The 15879-nt window shown below is 37.7% G+C and overlaps 1 protein-coding gene across 1 annotated transcript in view; it reads left to right on the top strand.

Moving 5' to 3' along the window:
• Positions 1-15879, top strand: part of syne3 (spectrin repeat containing, nuclear envelope family member 3) — a 65889-nt gene that overhangs the window by 15367 nt on the left and 34643 nt on the right. The window contains exons 8-11 of the mRNA XM_040137835.1: positions 10562-10736; positions 11178-11360; positions 14264-14407; positions 15172-15306. Coding sequence (XP_039993769.1) covers positions 10562-10736; positions 11178-11360; positions 14264-14407; positions 15172-15306 — 637 coding nt within the window. The remainder of the gene's footprint in view (positions 1-10561; positions 10737-11177; positions 11361-14263; positions 14408-15171; positions 15307-15879) is intronic.

Consider the following 15879-nt stretch of genomic DNA (forward strand, 5'->3'; position numbering starts at 1 on the left):
CTTGACTGTAGACTTATTTGGGATCAGCTTGTTGTTAGGTATGACTGGTGATATACCTGAATATTGAATCATAAATGATAAATACCATGAGATGTGGTTGAAATATCTATTTATATCTTTTTTCTCATTAGTTAAACTAAATGTTAAAAATATCCATTTTTCTAGCTTGTTGTTTCAGAGCAGGACTGTTTTTAGGGCAAGAAAATTAAATAGTGATGCAGACTTATATAGTAACAGTTTAAAATTTTTAATTTTCTTCATGAGTGATATTAGCCTATTTTTTGTCATGTCATTTGCATTGAAAGGGTCTTTAAAAGTCCAAATTATAACTTCATTCAACTTGCAGGCACCCAATGATTTTCCTATTGCATCAAATCAAATCGAAAATGAATCATCAAATGAAACAAAGAATAAAGAGGGTATTAAAGGTTGTGTTTTGACAGCTGTAGAGTTATATTGTGATGAGGATGTCCTTTTATAGTTTGTATATTACATGCTCTACCAATATATGTACAAGGAGGCACATGTACACAACGGTCAAGGGGTTGACGGGATACATGTTTTTTTACAGACTGTAGACAGGATGGTAATCATGCCTTATTAACCCGCTAACAGGCCCCCCGGCAGCAAAGAGCTGCTGAGCACCTATTAAAGTCCTGTTCCTCCTCTCTGTGCACTGTATGCAGTATTTCTACTCTTGAGTACTACCTGACACTAGGTTTGCTGTGTGACAATGTGATTAAATACAAATGGATTCAAGAGTATGCATTGTGTGAAAATACTACCAGTATCATCTTAAAACTGGATTATGACCCCAGGACAATCTTCATGGTAAAGGTAAAGCAATACCCGTGTGAAGTCCCTTATCCTATCAGTTGATTCTGAGCTTTAGTGCTGCATATTCACATATTCCAAAAATCAGTTTGTCAGTGAAATTACTGAAAACTAACAGCCACAGGTGAACCAAGGGTTTTTGGCCCACGTTGGTCTGCGGCCACAGGACGGGTGCTCACTTTGCCCTGTTGGTAATCCAGCCTGCCACGAACTGATGCATAATAATAGTTTGATATATAAACAAATATAACATAGATATATAGACAAATATTTTTTAAGTTCATTGTATTGAACTTGAAGCAGCATTTTCCCAAAATTCTACCTGATAATGATATCAGTTCATGATTAAATGTGCCTCTTTGTCTTTTAAAAGTATGAACTACTCAAAATTTATAAATATTCCCCATGTCTGAATTCGACTTCCCTGCAGCAGGCGGCCCTACTGAACCTTTAGTGATACTTTCAGAAATTTGTGGGGCTTAATGGAGTTCTCCAGTTTCGGATTTTTTAAAACCCAGACATGAGTTAGTTGTTTTGAGCCACGTGTTCCCTTAAGCTGGGAGGTAATGATAATTTAAGTGGGATTTTAGTTAAGAGAGCCTAAAATAAAGTCGTGTGAAGACAAGTGAGACAGCTTCATGTTTTGCTCTGTTAGGTACAAAAAACCATTAGGCATTGCATTGTCAATTTTGTTGCTTTGATGCCCTAATTATGTGCCCTAACCCTATTTGCCTTTCACACTAACAAATGGCGGTGACACTTTATTAAATGTGTCCATTATTTCCTAATAGTTTACAAATAATTTGTTGACTTTTCTGGAAAGAACAATGTGATATGGTGGTAATTGTAGACGAAATAAAGACACAGTTCAGAGATGTTATTTTACTGACTTAATTTAGTTAGTGCCAAGTTTAAAAGCAGTAGTTGATTTTCAGAGGAACCTCCTTAAAGAGAATTATTATGTTTTTTTTTATTTTTCTCTCATTTATATACTGTTGTGATGGTGGATGTCTATGTTAAATGTAGCCAAAATTCCAAAACCTTAGCTCAACATGTGTTAAAATGCTCCCTGTAAGACAAAAGTCTAGGTTTAAGTCTGCTCTGAATGCTTTGTTCATTTTTTTTTCTACTTTCTTGACATTCTCACATATTAATATCGTGGAAGTCCATAAAAGCAGTTCTGCTTTGAGGCTCAGCTTCAGGTTCAGCACGCCCCAGCATTGGTGCTCGCCCAATGTAGTACAGGCTGCAGGGACTGCAATGTCAGTGACCACAGTGTCAGGAAGAATGGGTTTCTGTTGTTGCTGTGGTGGAAGCAATGCAACACTATAAACCAGTGGATATCATTTGTATTTTTTGGACCTCATACAGCTGTACAACCCCTGCATTTTTGTCTGGATTTTAAATTTCACCAAGGCGACCAGGTTCAGCAGCCACTGCCCTCCACTAGCTGGCTGGCCAGGATTGTCGGCTATGCTGCTACTGAAGGACAGGCATTTCCCACTTCAGTGGGCCAAGTGTATTGATTCAAAAATCCAAACTGTAAGTATACCACAAACTTTTTTCTTTGTGGCTATATTAATACATAAGTAAAAAACACAAATAACACAAGTATTTTAGTGAGCAACTGTGAGAATTTGCGTTTAAATTGAATTGCAGTGATGACAGCTTTCTCATGCTAACTTGCTAGTGAGTTTGTGCATTTTAGTCTTAATAAACTACTTCAAACATATATCAGCTCCTGTCAGTCTTTTCACAGAGTAAAATAGAGGCTAATCCTCCCCCTTTACTCCCTCTCACCGCCAACAGCAGTCTGAAAACCTCAGTTAGCATGTAGCCATTGATATTAGCCACAGATTAGCCTTAGCTTTGATCCAGGAGTCCCATTCGAACAGTTTGGAAAAGAGGCTACAGTTTGTCAAATTAATTAATTACTGTAAGTGTCTGGTAATTTTTCCTTCATTACATCACAGTAGGACCCGTGTGCCAGCATTAGAACATGTTATCAACATGCATCAACCAACATGTACACGGAAAGTACATGCCTGAGGTAAATGTTTGTTACAAATATTGACAATGTCTGTAAGTGTTTTATGTTCCATATGTGATCAGTTTGTGTGCAAATATCTACTCTGCTAAAAGTACAGTATATGTGCTCTTCATGATGTCATAAAAAAATAAGAGGAAGCATTTTCAGTGCTCATGACAAAAGATCATCCCCACTACATTTTACTACAAATACTGAAATAAGCATACTAAAAGGAAACTCTCCAAATATCACAACTTCTGTATCATATTTATCAGGCTGCATCAGTAGTGGAAGGTTTCCTTAGAGAAAGTGAATTCAATAAGAAAAATATTGAAATGTCAGTAACTAATGCCGGATCACCTAGAAATGAAATACATACTGTAGTATGCTTTCACAATTATAGTGAGTCGGCGTCCTCACTGGTTAGTTTTCTTCTTTTTTTTTTTTTTTTTTTTTACAAATTTTGTTGTGTCACTTTCCTCTTGTCTTACTGTAAAGTGACATTAGTACTGTGATCAGCACACACCTTGTTAAATAGATGCTTGTCCTTTATTCAAGACCAAATTTATCTTCAGTTTTACCGAGATTGCCCAAATGGAACAGTATAATGTACAGGTAACACTGAATCTGCGATGTTTTACAGATCATCTGAGTGACCTGATGATGATCATGTTTGATAAGGTGTTCCTCACGGTGTGAGACCATCAGAGGAGGAAATTATCACTAGGTGGATGCAGTGTGTCGGTCAAGAGCATAAATACGGTAGGGTAGCATGCCTAACACAGGCAGCCAGCAGCATCAGGAAGGTGTCAGGGTATCCACAGGAAGACATGTCAAAATGACCACTCTGACTTTCTGCCCATTGAGCTTCAGCACCACCTGACACAACATCAGTATACAAGAAAATCCTTACCTTGATATGGGACATGATCTTTACTGTTTTCATAAAAGTCTTTGGCTGCTCTGTAACCAAGTTATATATGTATTTTATTTGTGATAAATAAAGCGCTTCATCCTTCAGGAGGGTTTTGTCATTTTTACATTTAGTAGTAAGTTTAGTAATAAGGCTCTTGTGGTATTGTAGAAGTATTATGTTTTTTTACACAAAGGTTTTGATGTAATTACACTCTTAACAGGTGAAATGAAAAATATACATAATCAAGGTACTTTGTAAGATCAATAATCCCACCTTCAGGTATGGTGACATGGCACAGAATAGAGTTTGTTCCGTGCAAGTTATTGCAAGATGATGGTAAGTGCTACTGGTCTGGTGTAACTAATGTACAGTCAAGATGAGAAAAGATGGCTACTGTACTTACTGTACTATTACTTTGATGTGTACAAAGTAATAGTAAAAGTAATGTGTACATTTTATTAGGTGTCTTTTTGTTTTTTTTAACCAGAGATAAATACTTGACATGTTACAGTTACGTTCCATCCACATACTAATAATTACTGTAAGTGTTTAAATTACAAATTGTGTTTTTGGAATGCTACCATTACTGCTAACTTTCACAGATGTACAGATGTAAAGACAAAGGTTAAACAGAGTTTATGTTTACAGTTTGAGAGTTAATGCATAAATAATAACCAAACATTATGTGACATAGAGAGATATAGAGCAGCATTTACCTGTGGAAAACTTTAAAGGTACCTTAATCTTGATTGCCGATGTTAATTTCTTCCCAGTTTCAGATCCTACTCCTGCTTGAACATGTACAGTTGTTCAGTTTTTGGTTTAAACGTGGTCATTGAAGTGATTTTCATGGTAAAAGTGCAGCTACATTCTGTTAGCACAGTTTAGATGGTGGATGTGGACGGCCAGGAGTTGGTGGGCGGTTCCTGCTCAGGGCTGACTTGGCTTTAGTATGGGGGGCCTTAAAGAGACTGTTTCAGACAGAGGGTGAAAGCAGGTGCTGCAAAAATGGACATTATGAGAAAAATAATGTGTTTTATGAACATTTAAAGCATGTAAACATTTTCTAATAGACAACTGAAATAAAAACATGAACCTGAAAATGAACATAATATGGCCACCTTTAAAAGAATTGCTCAATTTAAACCCAAGTACTTTATTGAAAACTTTTCTGAATTGCATGATTGCATGTAAATACATCTTGTGGATGTTTAGCACAGACCTGCTGTGCACTGACTAAAGGGCTAAGTGACAAACCTGGGTCTCATGTTTGATGAACAGCTATCCTTCTCTGACCAAGTTGCATTCGTCTCCCAGTCATGCCGCTTTGCTCTATTCAGCATAAGAAAGATCAGGCCCTTTCCTGACTCAGTACGCCTCCCAACTCTTTGTATAGGCCATGGTTATCTCTCACCTCGACTACTGAAATGTCCTTCTAACAAGCCTCCCTTCACACACAGTGAAACCTTTACAGATGGTCCTCCACTGGCTACCCATGGCTGCCTGAATCAAATTCAAGTCACTGATGCTTGCCTACAGAGTGACTTCTGGGTCTTCACTCATCTACTTGAATAGATCTCGGCCACTGCATTCCTCAAATGAATGTTGTCTAGCATTGCCATCTCTGCACATAAGGCAATCATAGTCCAGACTGTTCTCGTTTGTGGTTCCCCGATGTTGGAACAAGCTACCGAGTATTATGCGAGCATTAATATGCGAATATTATCTCTATCTTCAAGAAACTTTTGAAGACTCATCTCTTACGAGAACATCTCCTCTCCTAGCACCCAACATGCTTAACTAGCCCCTACTTTGCACTCGTTTACCTGATCTCCCTGCACTTTGTCTTATTGGAAAGATCTAGTGCTAAGTATTTACTTCAGGGTCTCCAATTGTACTGAAGCTTTAGTGTTGTCCCTCAGTTCTAAGTCACTTCTGTCTGCTAAATGAGTAAATGTAAATGTAAATACAGGAGCACGACGGGGTATCCACAGCCACACTAATGACTCTGAGGTAAATGCTAACATCAACATGCTAACATGGATGATGTTAATATGCTGATGTTTAGCAGGTAATGTTCACCAACTTAGTAAGGTATGGTAGCATTCTAATATTTGCTAATTAGCTTTAAACACAAAGTATAGCTGAGGGAAATGGAAATGTCAGTTGTTTTGCAGGTATTTGGTCATAAATAAAAGAATTTAACAAACTGAAATTAAACCTGATGATGGCGCTAGATGAAAAATCAGAGGATTAACAAAGTTATTTAAAATTATCCTGAGGGGAACATGAATGTCTGGATCAAATTTCATGATAGTTGCAAATGATTGACTCACTGACATTGCCAAAATGAGAGAAGCTAAAAACTGCATTGTTAGCCCTGCTACTGTATCAGGGCTTTCACACCAAAAGTGCAAGTTAGATATTACACAAAGTAAGGCTATGGAGAATGGCTGGTGCTCGCCATTGTTGACCTCCACGACGTGCGTCTAGTGGGTTTATGGCCTTGACAGGAGGCAGAGGATATGGCAGCTACAAGAATGCATGGAAAAGTACATTTTGTGCATCTCAGAATTTCTGGACTTTTGTAACTGTGCTCCCTGATCCTACTTGAGTCTAAATATAACAGAAGACAAGGACACGAGATTTGAAAATTTGCAAGCTGCAGTTGTCACTGTTGCTTAAATACTGAACTGAAGAACAATAGCGTGAGTTCTACATTCCATATTAGTCTGTAGCATCCTAACCACTCATGCTGACTTTCCTTCTAAACACTACCTCATGCGAGCTTTTTACTTTTGAGCCTTTGGTCTGAAACTGCCTTAAATTCTCTCCAACTTTGTAGCATCAAGAGACGGGTTATACTTTTAGACGTTTATAATAAACACAAAACGATAGAACAACCCATCTGACAGAGCTCCACAACACAACACAATGGAAAAGGAGGGCTAAAACACAGACCACTGCATCATATTCACATTAACATTTATCCCAACACACTAAAACCAAATATACAGAGAGAACTAGATTAAAAAACATAACCAGCCTAACAAACCCAGATTAATCTGTGTGTTGGATTATGTGTTTCAATCTAGAAACTCTTTGCCATATATATATATATATATATATATATATATATATATATATATATATATATATATAATATGAACATGTGAATCTGGATATGAGTTTTTAGCCAAATCCTGTGTGCTCGTATAGTTGAAGTTTGTTTTGCAACTTTAATTACATCATTCGCTCCCTACAGTTGCACAAGATTTCAAATTCTTCAGAGATACAGTATCTAGTGGTTTTGTGCAGACTGAAGGGACAAAGTTTGACCACAGACATTTTTTTCATGAGGGACTATGTGTGTCTTTTTCTTGATGCTTACAGGTGTTTTGGAAAACTGCTGGATGTTTTTTTTCCTGCAGTTGGATTCCGTTTATTGAGGAAAGCTTAAAGATCCTCATTTTATGATAACTTGTCTGATATGTTTTTAAAAAAAAGAAATTGATAAAGTAGTTACATTTTTTAAATTAAATCTACTTCTCTCATATTAAACATCGAAAATTTATGAATATTGCACATACATATGTACATAAATATTTGTGTCAAAAGTTTGCTGGACTTTGAACTGCTGGACACAAGATATCTCCTCCCTCAATGAAAAGTGCATTCTCAGTGTCTGTACACTGCAAGTTTCAAGGCTTCCACAGTAGTTGTGATATCATAAAATCATTCTGGTATATCCAGGTGTTAAACTGAGATTCAATATGAGCACAGAGAAACTTCACTGTGATCTCAAACATCAGAGTAAAGGAACAATAACCAAAACACAATACCCATGTTGCTTTACTTTTCCTTAAAAAGGTACCCGGTGAAATTTTCTTGTAAACAGTTACATTCACACTTTCTCATCAAAACACATGCATGTTCTCATCTCTTTCTCATTAAACATTTGCAAAGCCGATTTTAAAACCCGAATTGTTTACATCCATGTTAACATAAGGTCGTAGTCTTCGTTTTTGGTTTCTTGAAGTGTTACTACCAGCAACTGTTAATCTGTGGGATAATGTGAAACAGCCAGCAGGAATGTTTGTTTTTTATAAATATTTTGGCAGGTTTGGTCTTTATATGCAGTTTTATGCAAAAGTTTGGGAAAATTATGGATTTTGTTGATTTTTGAAGTAAAAAGAAGTAAATACTGTCATGGCTTAGGTAAAAGAGGACTCAATGGCATGACTCAAAAGCACTGGTAAAAGTTAAAAACAGTTTACCTTTATTACAGCTTTACAGACATAACCAGGCAAGGGCAAACAGGAGGCAAAATCAGGACGTAGGCAGGGTGAGAGTGGCAGGGTCTGAAATGACAGGAGAATGAATGATTGAACTTTGACAAAATTGCAACCCATGCAGCAAACAGATGTTTTAAAAAATGAACCTTTATTCAAATGTTAACACACTGTTACTTTCTATTTCATGAATTAAAAAAAAAAAAAAAAAAACAACGAAACAATAATTTTGGCATGTGCAAAAGTCTGGGAATTCTTCTACTTGCAAACTTGTTAGATGTTAGATTGACTCATTAGGACTTGTAAGGCAGGTCAAAAAATGTCAATAGGATTTGTCAGCCGTTGACAATTTCAGAGCTGATAAGTTCACTCAGTCTTCAAACCATGTCGTAACACTCAATAACCATGGGCTCCTCTAAGCGACTGACTGAGGATCTGAAAATGAAGCTAATTGATGCCATAAAGCAGGGGAGGCTTAACAAAAGATATCAAAACACTTCCACTTTACAATATACAGAAAGATGAAGCTGGTGCACTCCTGATGAAGAGTCATCAGAAGGAAACCTTACTTGCAACCTCGACCCTAAAGTCAATGTATGAAGTCTGCAAAGCAACATCTTATTAGCAGACTTCAAAATTCACCATGAACTACTTCAAAAAACACAAACTGAAGCTTGTGAAGGATGGCCCTTATCCCCTAACGTGAACATCACTGAAAATCTGTGGGTAGGTCTTAAACATGTTGCGTGTACAAGACGGCCTAAAAGTATTTCAGAATTTGAAATGATTTACAGGAAGAGTGGGTGAAATATATCAAGAATAGATAGACTTTTATCTGCTACAAAAAGGGGTTACTAAGTACTGACTAAGTAGGGTGCCCAAACCTTTGCACATGCCATAACTTCTCTTTTTTTTTTTTTTTTTTTTTTTTAGATTTTTTTAAGTTAAAATAATGTGAAGTAGCTGCACATTATTGTCTGTTTGCTGCACACAACTATATATACAGTATTCAACAAACTGAGCACACCCCTGTTCAGTATCAACAAAATTGATTTCCAATTAAGGCTAAGTACATGACCAAGGTTATGAAATAACCTGTGAACACAACAGCTTTCTCAGTTTTGGCCTGGGTTGTGCAACATGGTTGCACATGGTAGGGAATTTTATGAACTAGTAAGAAAACAGTCTGTGAGACTTCTTAAAGATGGGATAGCATGCAACATCATCAGTAAGCTACTGAATATAAGCTGAAACACGCTGGCAGCAGTGGATAGGAGGTACAGGAAGACTCATACCACCACTAACAGAAAGCACAGTTGCCGTCCTTGAAAAATGACGCCACACAGGATTTGATATTTATGCAAACTTTTATTGGAATACCAGATGAGTAAGTGCATCTGACTTGGCACAAGGATTCTGTGGAAACTGGTGATTCAGTGACTGATCAGACAGTGTGTAGGACACTGTGTGAAGCCAACCTCTACGGATGGCATCCAAGAAGAAAACCATTGCTCACAAAACTGCAAGGTTAAACTTTGCCAAAGAACATGAAAAGAAGCCTGATGAATGTTGGAAAAACATTCTTTGGTCAGATGAAACCAAAACAAATTAGTTTGGATCAGAGGGGGTCCAGCACATTTGGTTGTTGACCAGGGCAGGACTTTCACAGTGACTTCACAGTGCCGACATGGAGTTGGCAGTGTGCTAATGTGGGGCTGCAAGAGAGCAAAATATCTTGGAGGCGAGATGACGTTTTTTAAAATGGCGCCATGAATGAAAGTTTGTACCCAAATACTGAAAGAAAAGATGACCCCTAGTCTCAAGAAGCTTAGCAGGAGAGGTGTTTTCCAACATGATGAAGAACTGAAACACGGCAAAACTCATACAAGAGTTTTAAAGGAGAAACAAGTGAAATCTATGACCTAGCGAAGTCTGTCCCGACTTGAATCTAAAAGAACAAACACCTTTGAAGTATCTTAAAGTAGACGGTAGAGCAACAAATTCCTTCAAGCAAAGAGCAGCTGAAAAGAAGAATCTGTGAAGAATTAGAACATCTCTCCACAGATGTGTGTTACACTGGTGTCATCCATGCCTAGGAGGATCGAATCTGTCATCTCAAACAAAAGAAGACATACAAAATATTTTTTAAAAATGAAAGAATTGAATCTCACTAATGAAGGGTGTACTGACTTTTCTTGAAGATAGTTCTTAAATATATACCTGCCATTATAGTTTAATTAGTCAAACATTTCTGTTTTTCAAATGAATTTGACTTCATTCTTCTTGGGCTTTGGCTTAAATAAAATAAATTTGTATTAAATGGACGAGATTTGTAATTACTTAACATTTTAGTCATATTAACTAGGGGTGTACTTGGTTTTGTTGTGTACTGTGTGTGTATATATATATGAAGATAATAAATACTTACAGTCTTGGAAATATCCACTACAAAGTTCTCTATTGTAAATCTCTTGTGTGCTCATGTTGCAGCGTGAAATCCAGAGCGACCAGGCTATGGTCAGAGTCAGAGTCAGGGCTGAGAAGCATTCTCCAGGACCCGCTGCTGGTCTACGCCCAGTGGAGCCATATGGTCTCTCAGGTGTTGGAGGCTTCTGCTGAGGTCACTGACTTCTCTCACATTGCCATGCTGGTCCAGAACATAGAGGTAAAACACATGCATGTCCTTCAGAAGCAGTTTCATTGTTTTCCTCATTCACAAGGAAAACATCATCAAGAACTTGAAATAGGGTGGTTTCACACCTGTAGTTCAGTTATTTGGTAAGACCAAGGAAAAAATGATCATTTGTTGCCTTTCAGGTTTTGCCTGTTTTTTGTTTACTCTGACTGATTACAAATGGAACAAGCATTATAGTATAGTCATGAAAATTCTGTATGAAGTTCTGTATTGAACTCTGTATGGAGATATTTTCTAAACTTGAACTTAAAATTGTGTGTGGGTAAGTATATGTAATTGATCATGAAATTGCATCAACCATTATAATATTTGTGTAGGCCCTTTACTCTAGTATGAAGTGTTTAGAGAATAGGTATTGACTAAACGTTTAAAGAGCAACATACTGTTCTCTGTTTCTGTCCTCTTTGTTAGCGTCTGCTGAAGGACAGTGTCCAGCTGCAGGAGCGTTTGAGTCTGCTACAGGTGAAAGGGGACCTGCTGGACTCTGTGTTTGGTCCTGAGAGGTCTGATGGTCTGCAGGGTGAGCTGAGTGCTGCCATCAGGAACAGAGAGCTGCTGCACACTCAGCTACTGCAGAGGAAGAGCAGGCTACAGGTACCAACATGTTGTTGCCATTCATTTGGCTTCACTGCATCTTACATTTGAATATAAAACTATTCAAAACCATGTAGATAACTGTGAACATATCCCGTAAGCAAGAAGAAGATGGGTGGTTTTAATAACTTTTCCTTTGAATTTTTGATGCAGTGAATGCCTACTTGAGTAGAAATTAACTTTTACAATTGTAGGAATGGAAAACATCATGTAAAAACACACTCTACAGCTACAAACATGATTCTTGACCCTGAAATCTTTAGCATGCCATGTTTTGCCTATGTGTCATTTCATTTTACCTTGATATAACATTAATAATAGTAATAATGTAATTCATGTAGCATTTTTCAAAAAGAGTTACTGCAGTACCTTACAGAAAGACATAACACCTGTAGAATTCATTAATCAGATTAATCAAGTAAGATAAAAAAAGTAACAAATGAGATCAAAAATATGAATGATTAAAGGACAGAGAGATGCAACATAAAAAAAAATTAATAAAAGGCAAGTCTAAAATATAGATTTTAAAAAAATTAAGAGCTAGCCTGCCTAAACTCCTCCAGTTGTGTTAATCAGTCAAGCGGTGTGAGATGGGTCTAAACAGATTTTAGTCACAATATGTGTTAGCCTGTACAATCACAGTTTTGAGGCATTGCAGATTGTGCAATGAAACATTTTGAATCCTGGCACTACAATGAAAATAGAAAAAAATGAAAGCAAAGACAGCTCACACTATCCATCTGTGGCATACTTTTATTTGGAAAAGGCCACGATGTAAAAAAAACGTTTATCATAGAGCAGTGGTGTAGCCAAAAATATTGCGAATGGTGGGCTTTGCACAGTAATTGTACATTAATGGCGTGGCACAGGGATAACTTAATTCCATAAGTCTAAAATAATTGTGGAAGAGGTAAACCCTCACTTCTGTCCTATTATATGTACAATATAATTTTTTAGACAGTAGGTTTTATTGAAAGTAGTTGTAACACTGTAAAAATTTTAACAGCGTGCACACACACACTACACTAAAATTTTCACAAAATTTTACTCTAATCTCTCAGGTAATTCACAGGACCTGTAGTAGCCTGCTGGCTATGTGAACTCTCTGCAAGCAACCCCTGAGCTAACACTTTACTTCATTCATACACTTCTGTAATTCATCCATCTTTCAGATGTGTAGCACTTGCACAAATTTGGGTGGCACAGGCCCACTTTTCCACATCCAACCATCCTATGTGTATGTCATAGAGCTGGCATTTTTTAACTTTATTCAAAAATAGCACTTACAATGATGTTTTTTCCCAACTTTTTCTTATGTGATATTTTATGCCATATGGTGGGTCTCAGCAGCAGGCACATTGTTTCAGTCACAAAGTTCTGGCACTCAGTCAGACACAATTTTGATGCACTGCTGTCTTTGTTTTTCAAAGATTTAAATAGGCCTTTGGTTGATGTTTCCCACCCCCCAGATTTTTTTTTTTTTAACTATCTGTTACCTAGTTTGAAAACTTCAGCGACATATTACGTTGACCATCACGAACAAAGAATGCTCTTTCCAGTACTACAGTAAACATGGAAAAGAGGAAGAGGGACGATTGATGCTGTCAGGTTTAACAGTGAAAAATTGTCCAGATATACTACGAGCGATTTAACGCAATGAGGGGATGTAAGAGGAGGGGATGAGATGTTTTTTTGCACCACTTGTGATTTCTCCCTCTGAAAATGAGCGAGCTGTACTCATTTCCTTAGCTAAAATGATTAGTTTTTGTGATCTGTACAACACTATGTTTTATATAGGCTCATTATATAGGCTTTGATAAAGAGTGATATTGATTAACTGTCAGTTACTGTCAGTTAGGCTACTGTCAGAATAACTGAGTTATCTTACAATCTAGCTGGTACCTAGCTACTAGTCAGGTTTAAATTCACAGGTTTAAATCTAAAAACATGATAGGTTGGGGTGGGGCAAGGGCTTTAGCAGAAATAGAGCCAAGGTGAGTGTTTTTTTTTTAAGCAAGCGACACATCACTTAGCCTGTTCATTGACGCACAGAGCAGGTTAGGATATCTTCATTGGCAAACACTGGACCAATCTTATGTTTGCTGGCTCGCCTGCTTGTCCAAATCGTGTCCAGTTAGGAATCGGTGTAAGTCATAAAAGATGGTGAGCTAATTGGTAGACATTTAAGATAGACATTCTGATATCATGTCTCTTGGCCAAATCACAGCAAAAATTAATGACTCTATCACTCTTTACTGGCTAATCGGGCACAGTGTCCATCTTAAAAGACAAAAATTTCATGAGATATTATACTGATCCCCACATTAGAAATATGAAGAATTAATGTAGATATGAAAGTGTTTGCCTCTGAGACTTTTTCTGACATGAGATTGAACTTCAGTCTGATATTATCAGTTTCAGAACCTGTTTTTGAGCAGCCACTTCTTCCCATACAGTGTGAGGTCAATATTGTTCTGCAACTACCAATGAACAATACATTTAAATGCAAAGGAATGACAGCATGATTTTAGGCCATCAGACTAGATGCAGGTAGGATCTAAACATAATACCACACCCCCTCTACTTTTTCACACAATTTGTGTGTGTCATATCCACTGAAGGGAAAAGGAAAACATAGGCACAAGCTCATAATTACATCCCGCACATTATTGGGCCCGTAAATTATCAAATTAAATTTAAAATTTACAGTAAGTTCAAAATAGAGTTTGAAAGATGTGATAAAGGGCCATAGTTTAGAAGGCCCATGGCTCAAGCTCCTTAGGTAGACCTCATTTCATCATAGAGAATGTGAAAACAAAGAGGACATACACTGATTTCGACATACAGCCCAGACATGACTAGCTGTAAAACAGCACACTTAATTATGTTTTTCCCTCTCCCAGGGCTTAATCTCAAGAACCAAGGACTTTGGTGATGCGTACGAGTTGATTCGCTCTAAGCTCACTTGTCTCCGAGATCGACTGGTGGCAGGGGATGGCCTCCAGCCTGACATCCTGGCCAAGAAGAGTCAGTCAGACCAGTTCAGAGTGAGTTATATCCCAGGCCAGACCGGGGCCAGGCCAGACTTGGCCAGAATGTCTGCTGGAACACAAGATGCTTTGTGTAGATTGTCATATCGTAGCCTCCAGCAGATTAAGCAGATGAATTCAGATCAAGTGTTGTGCAACGTCTGCAAAGTTACAGGAGGTAACCAGAGTGCAAAGATTGGAATAATATTCCAGTTCATAAGATTCGTTGTATTCAACCCATAGTATCTGAGGAAAGACTCTAGTGCTTGATCAAATGTTTACACAGTTAGATTCATTACCAAGACCATGAGTGTTCTTTCCATGTTGTAGCTGATTTACTAATACAAGTGCACTGTAATTAACAGTCATTTGTATTAGCATGCTATAGTGTTGTTAAACGTTTCCCTACCTTAAGGCAGCCATTGTTTCAGTTCATTTCAATTCACACAGAGAACCAGATTGCAGAGTCTTGAAAGGTTTGTTAGGTAATCAATTTCTGTGAACGCTGTGGCTGGTTTTATTTCTGGCAAAGTGATTTATTTATTGATTATAAAGGATTCTGCTGCATTATCATACTGAATATGGTAGCATCTAGCATCGAAGTATTGATATTTTTAAAATTATTTTAAATGAAATCTTATCCACATCAGATATTACTCAGCACATAAGTAAACTTTCAGTACATGTGTTGCCCGAACTGGAAGTTTACACCAAACTACAGTTATGTGTTGTTGTGTTATTTCCCAAGGCCTCCTGTTGCACTGTGTCCTGTGTGTCCTCAGGTGATCCAGAAGGACCTGCAGGACTGTGAAGCTCACATCACAGCGCTGGAGACTCTGGTCTCCTCCAGTCAGAGCAACAGGACTCAGTTTGAGAGGCTCTATGCTGACTGGAAACATCTGCACAAGGCAATCAGGGTAAGACAGGGGAGTGGTTTAAAATAGATATAGAATAAAAGTCCTGAATTATTTCTCTCTAACCACAACTTGTCTTCAACATCTAATGAAGCCTCCACCCATAATTGAGCCCTATAAATGTGAATGTGAGTGAGTGAGTGATGAATTTACACTATTGGTCGGCTGGCCGAGTGTTGGAGTTTCCCCATTGCCCGTTGCCTTTTCAAAATGAATTGGTGCAAACAGTTTCTATTGTGTCATCAGCGAGATATTTAAAGTTAGTGTTGCGTACTTAGCAGCTTTGTTGCTAGATTTACAGACTTTTCACACCCCTTTAGTGACTTTTCTTCACAGAATCACCTAGCGACTTTCTTGACAAACCTTTGCTGCTTTCTGTAGAAGAGAGTCGCTAATCTATCCCCGCAAGTGCAAGGTCAGGCTTTCCCTCCACAGGCAACACCTCTATGCGTCTCATTCAACTGACCACGACGCAGCTGACATAGACATGACTGAGCTTCTAACTTTCTCTGAGTGATCATTGTAAAAGTAAATATAGCTGAAATCACAGCACAGCTGTTGTTTTTAACATGTGTC

Source organism: Xiphias gladius, chromosome 10 (assembly GCF_016859285.1).
Source record: "Xiphias gladius isolate SHS-SW01 ecotype Sanya breed wild chromosome 10, ASM1685928v1, whole genome shotgun sequence".
NCBI lineage: Eukaryota > Metazoa > Chordata > Actinopteri > Istiophoriformes > Xiphiidae > Xiphias > Xiphias gladius.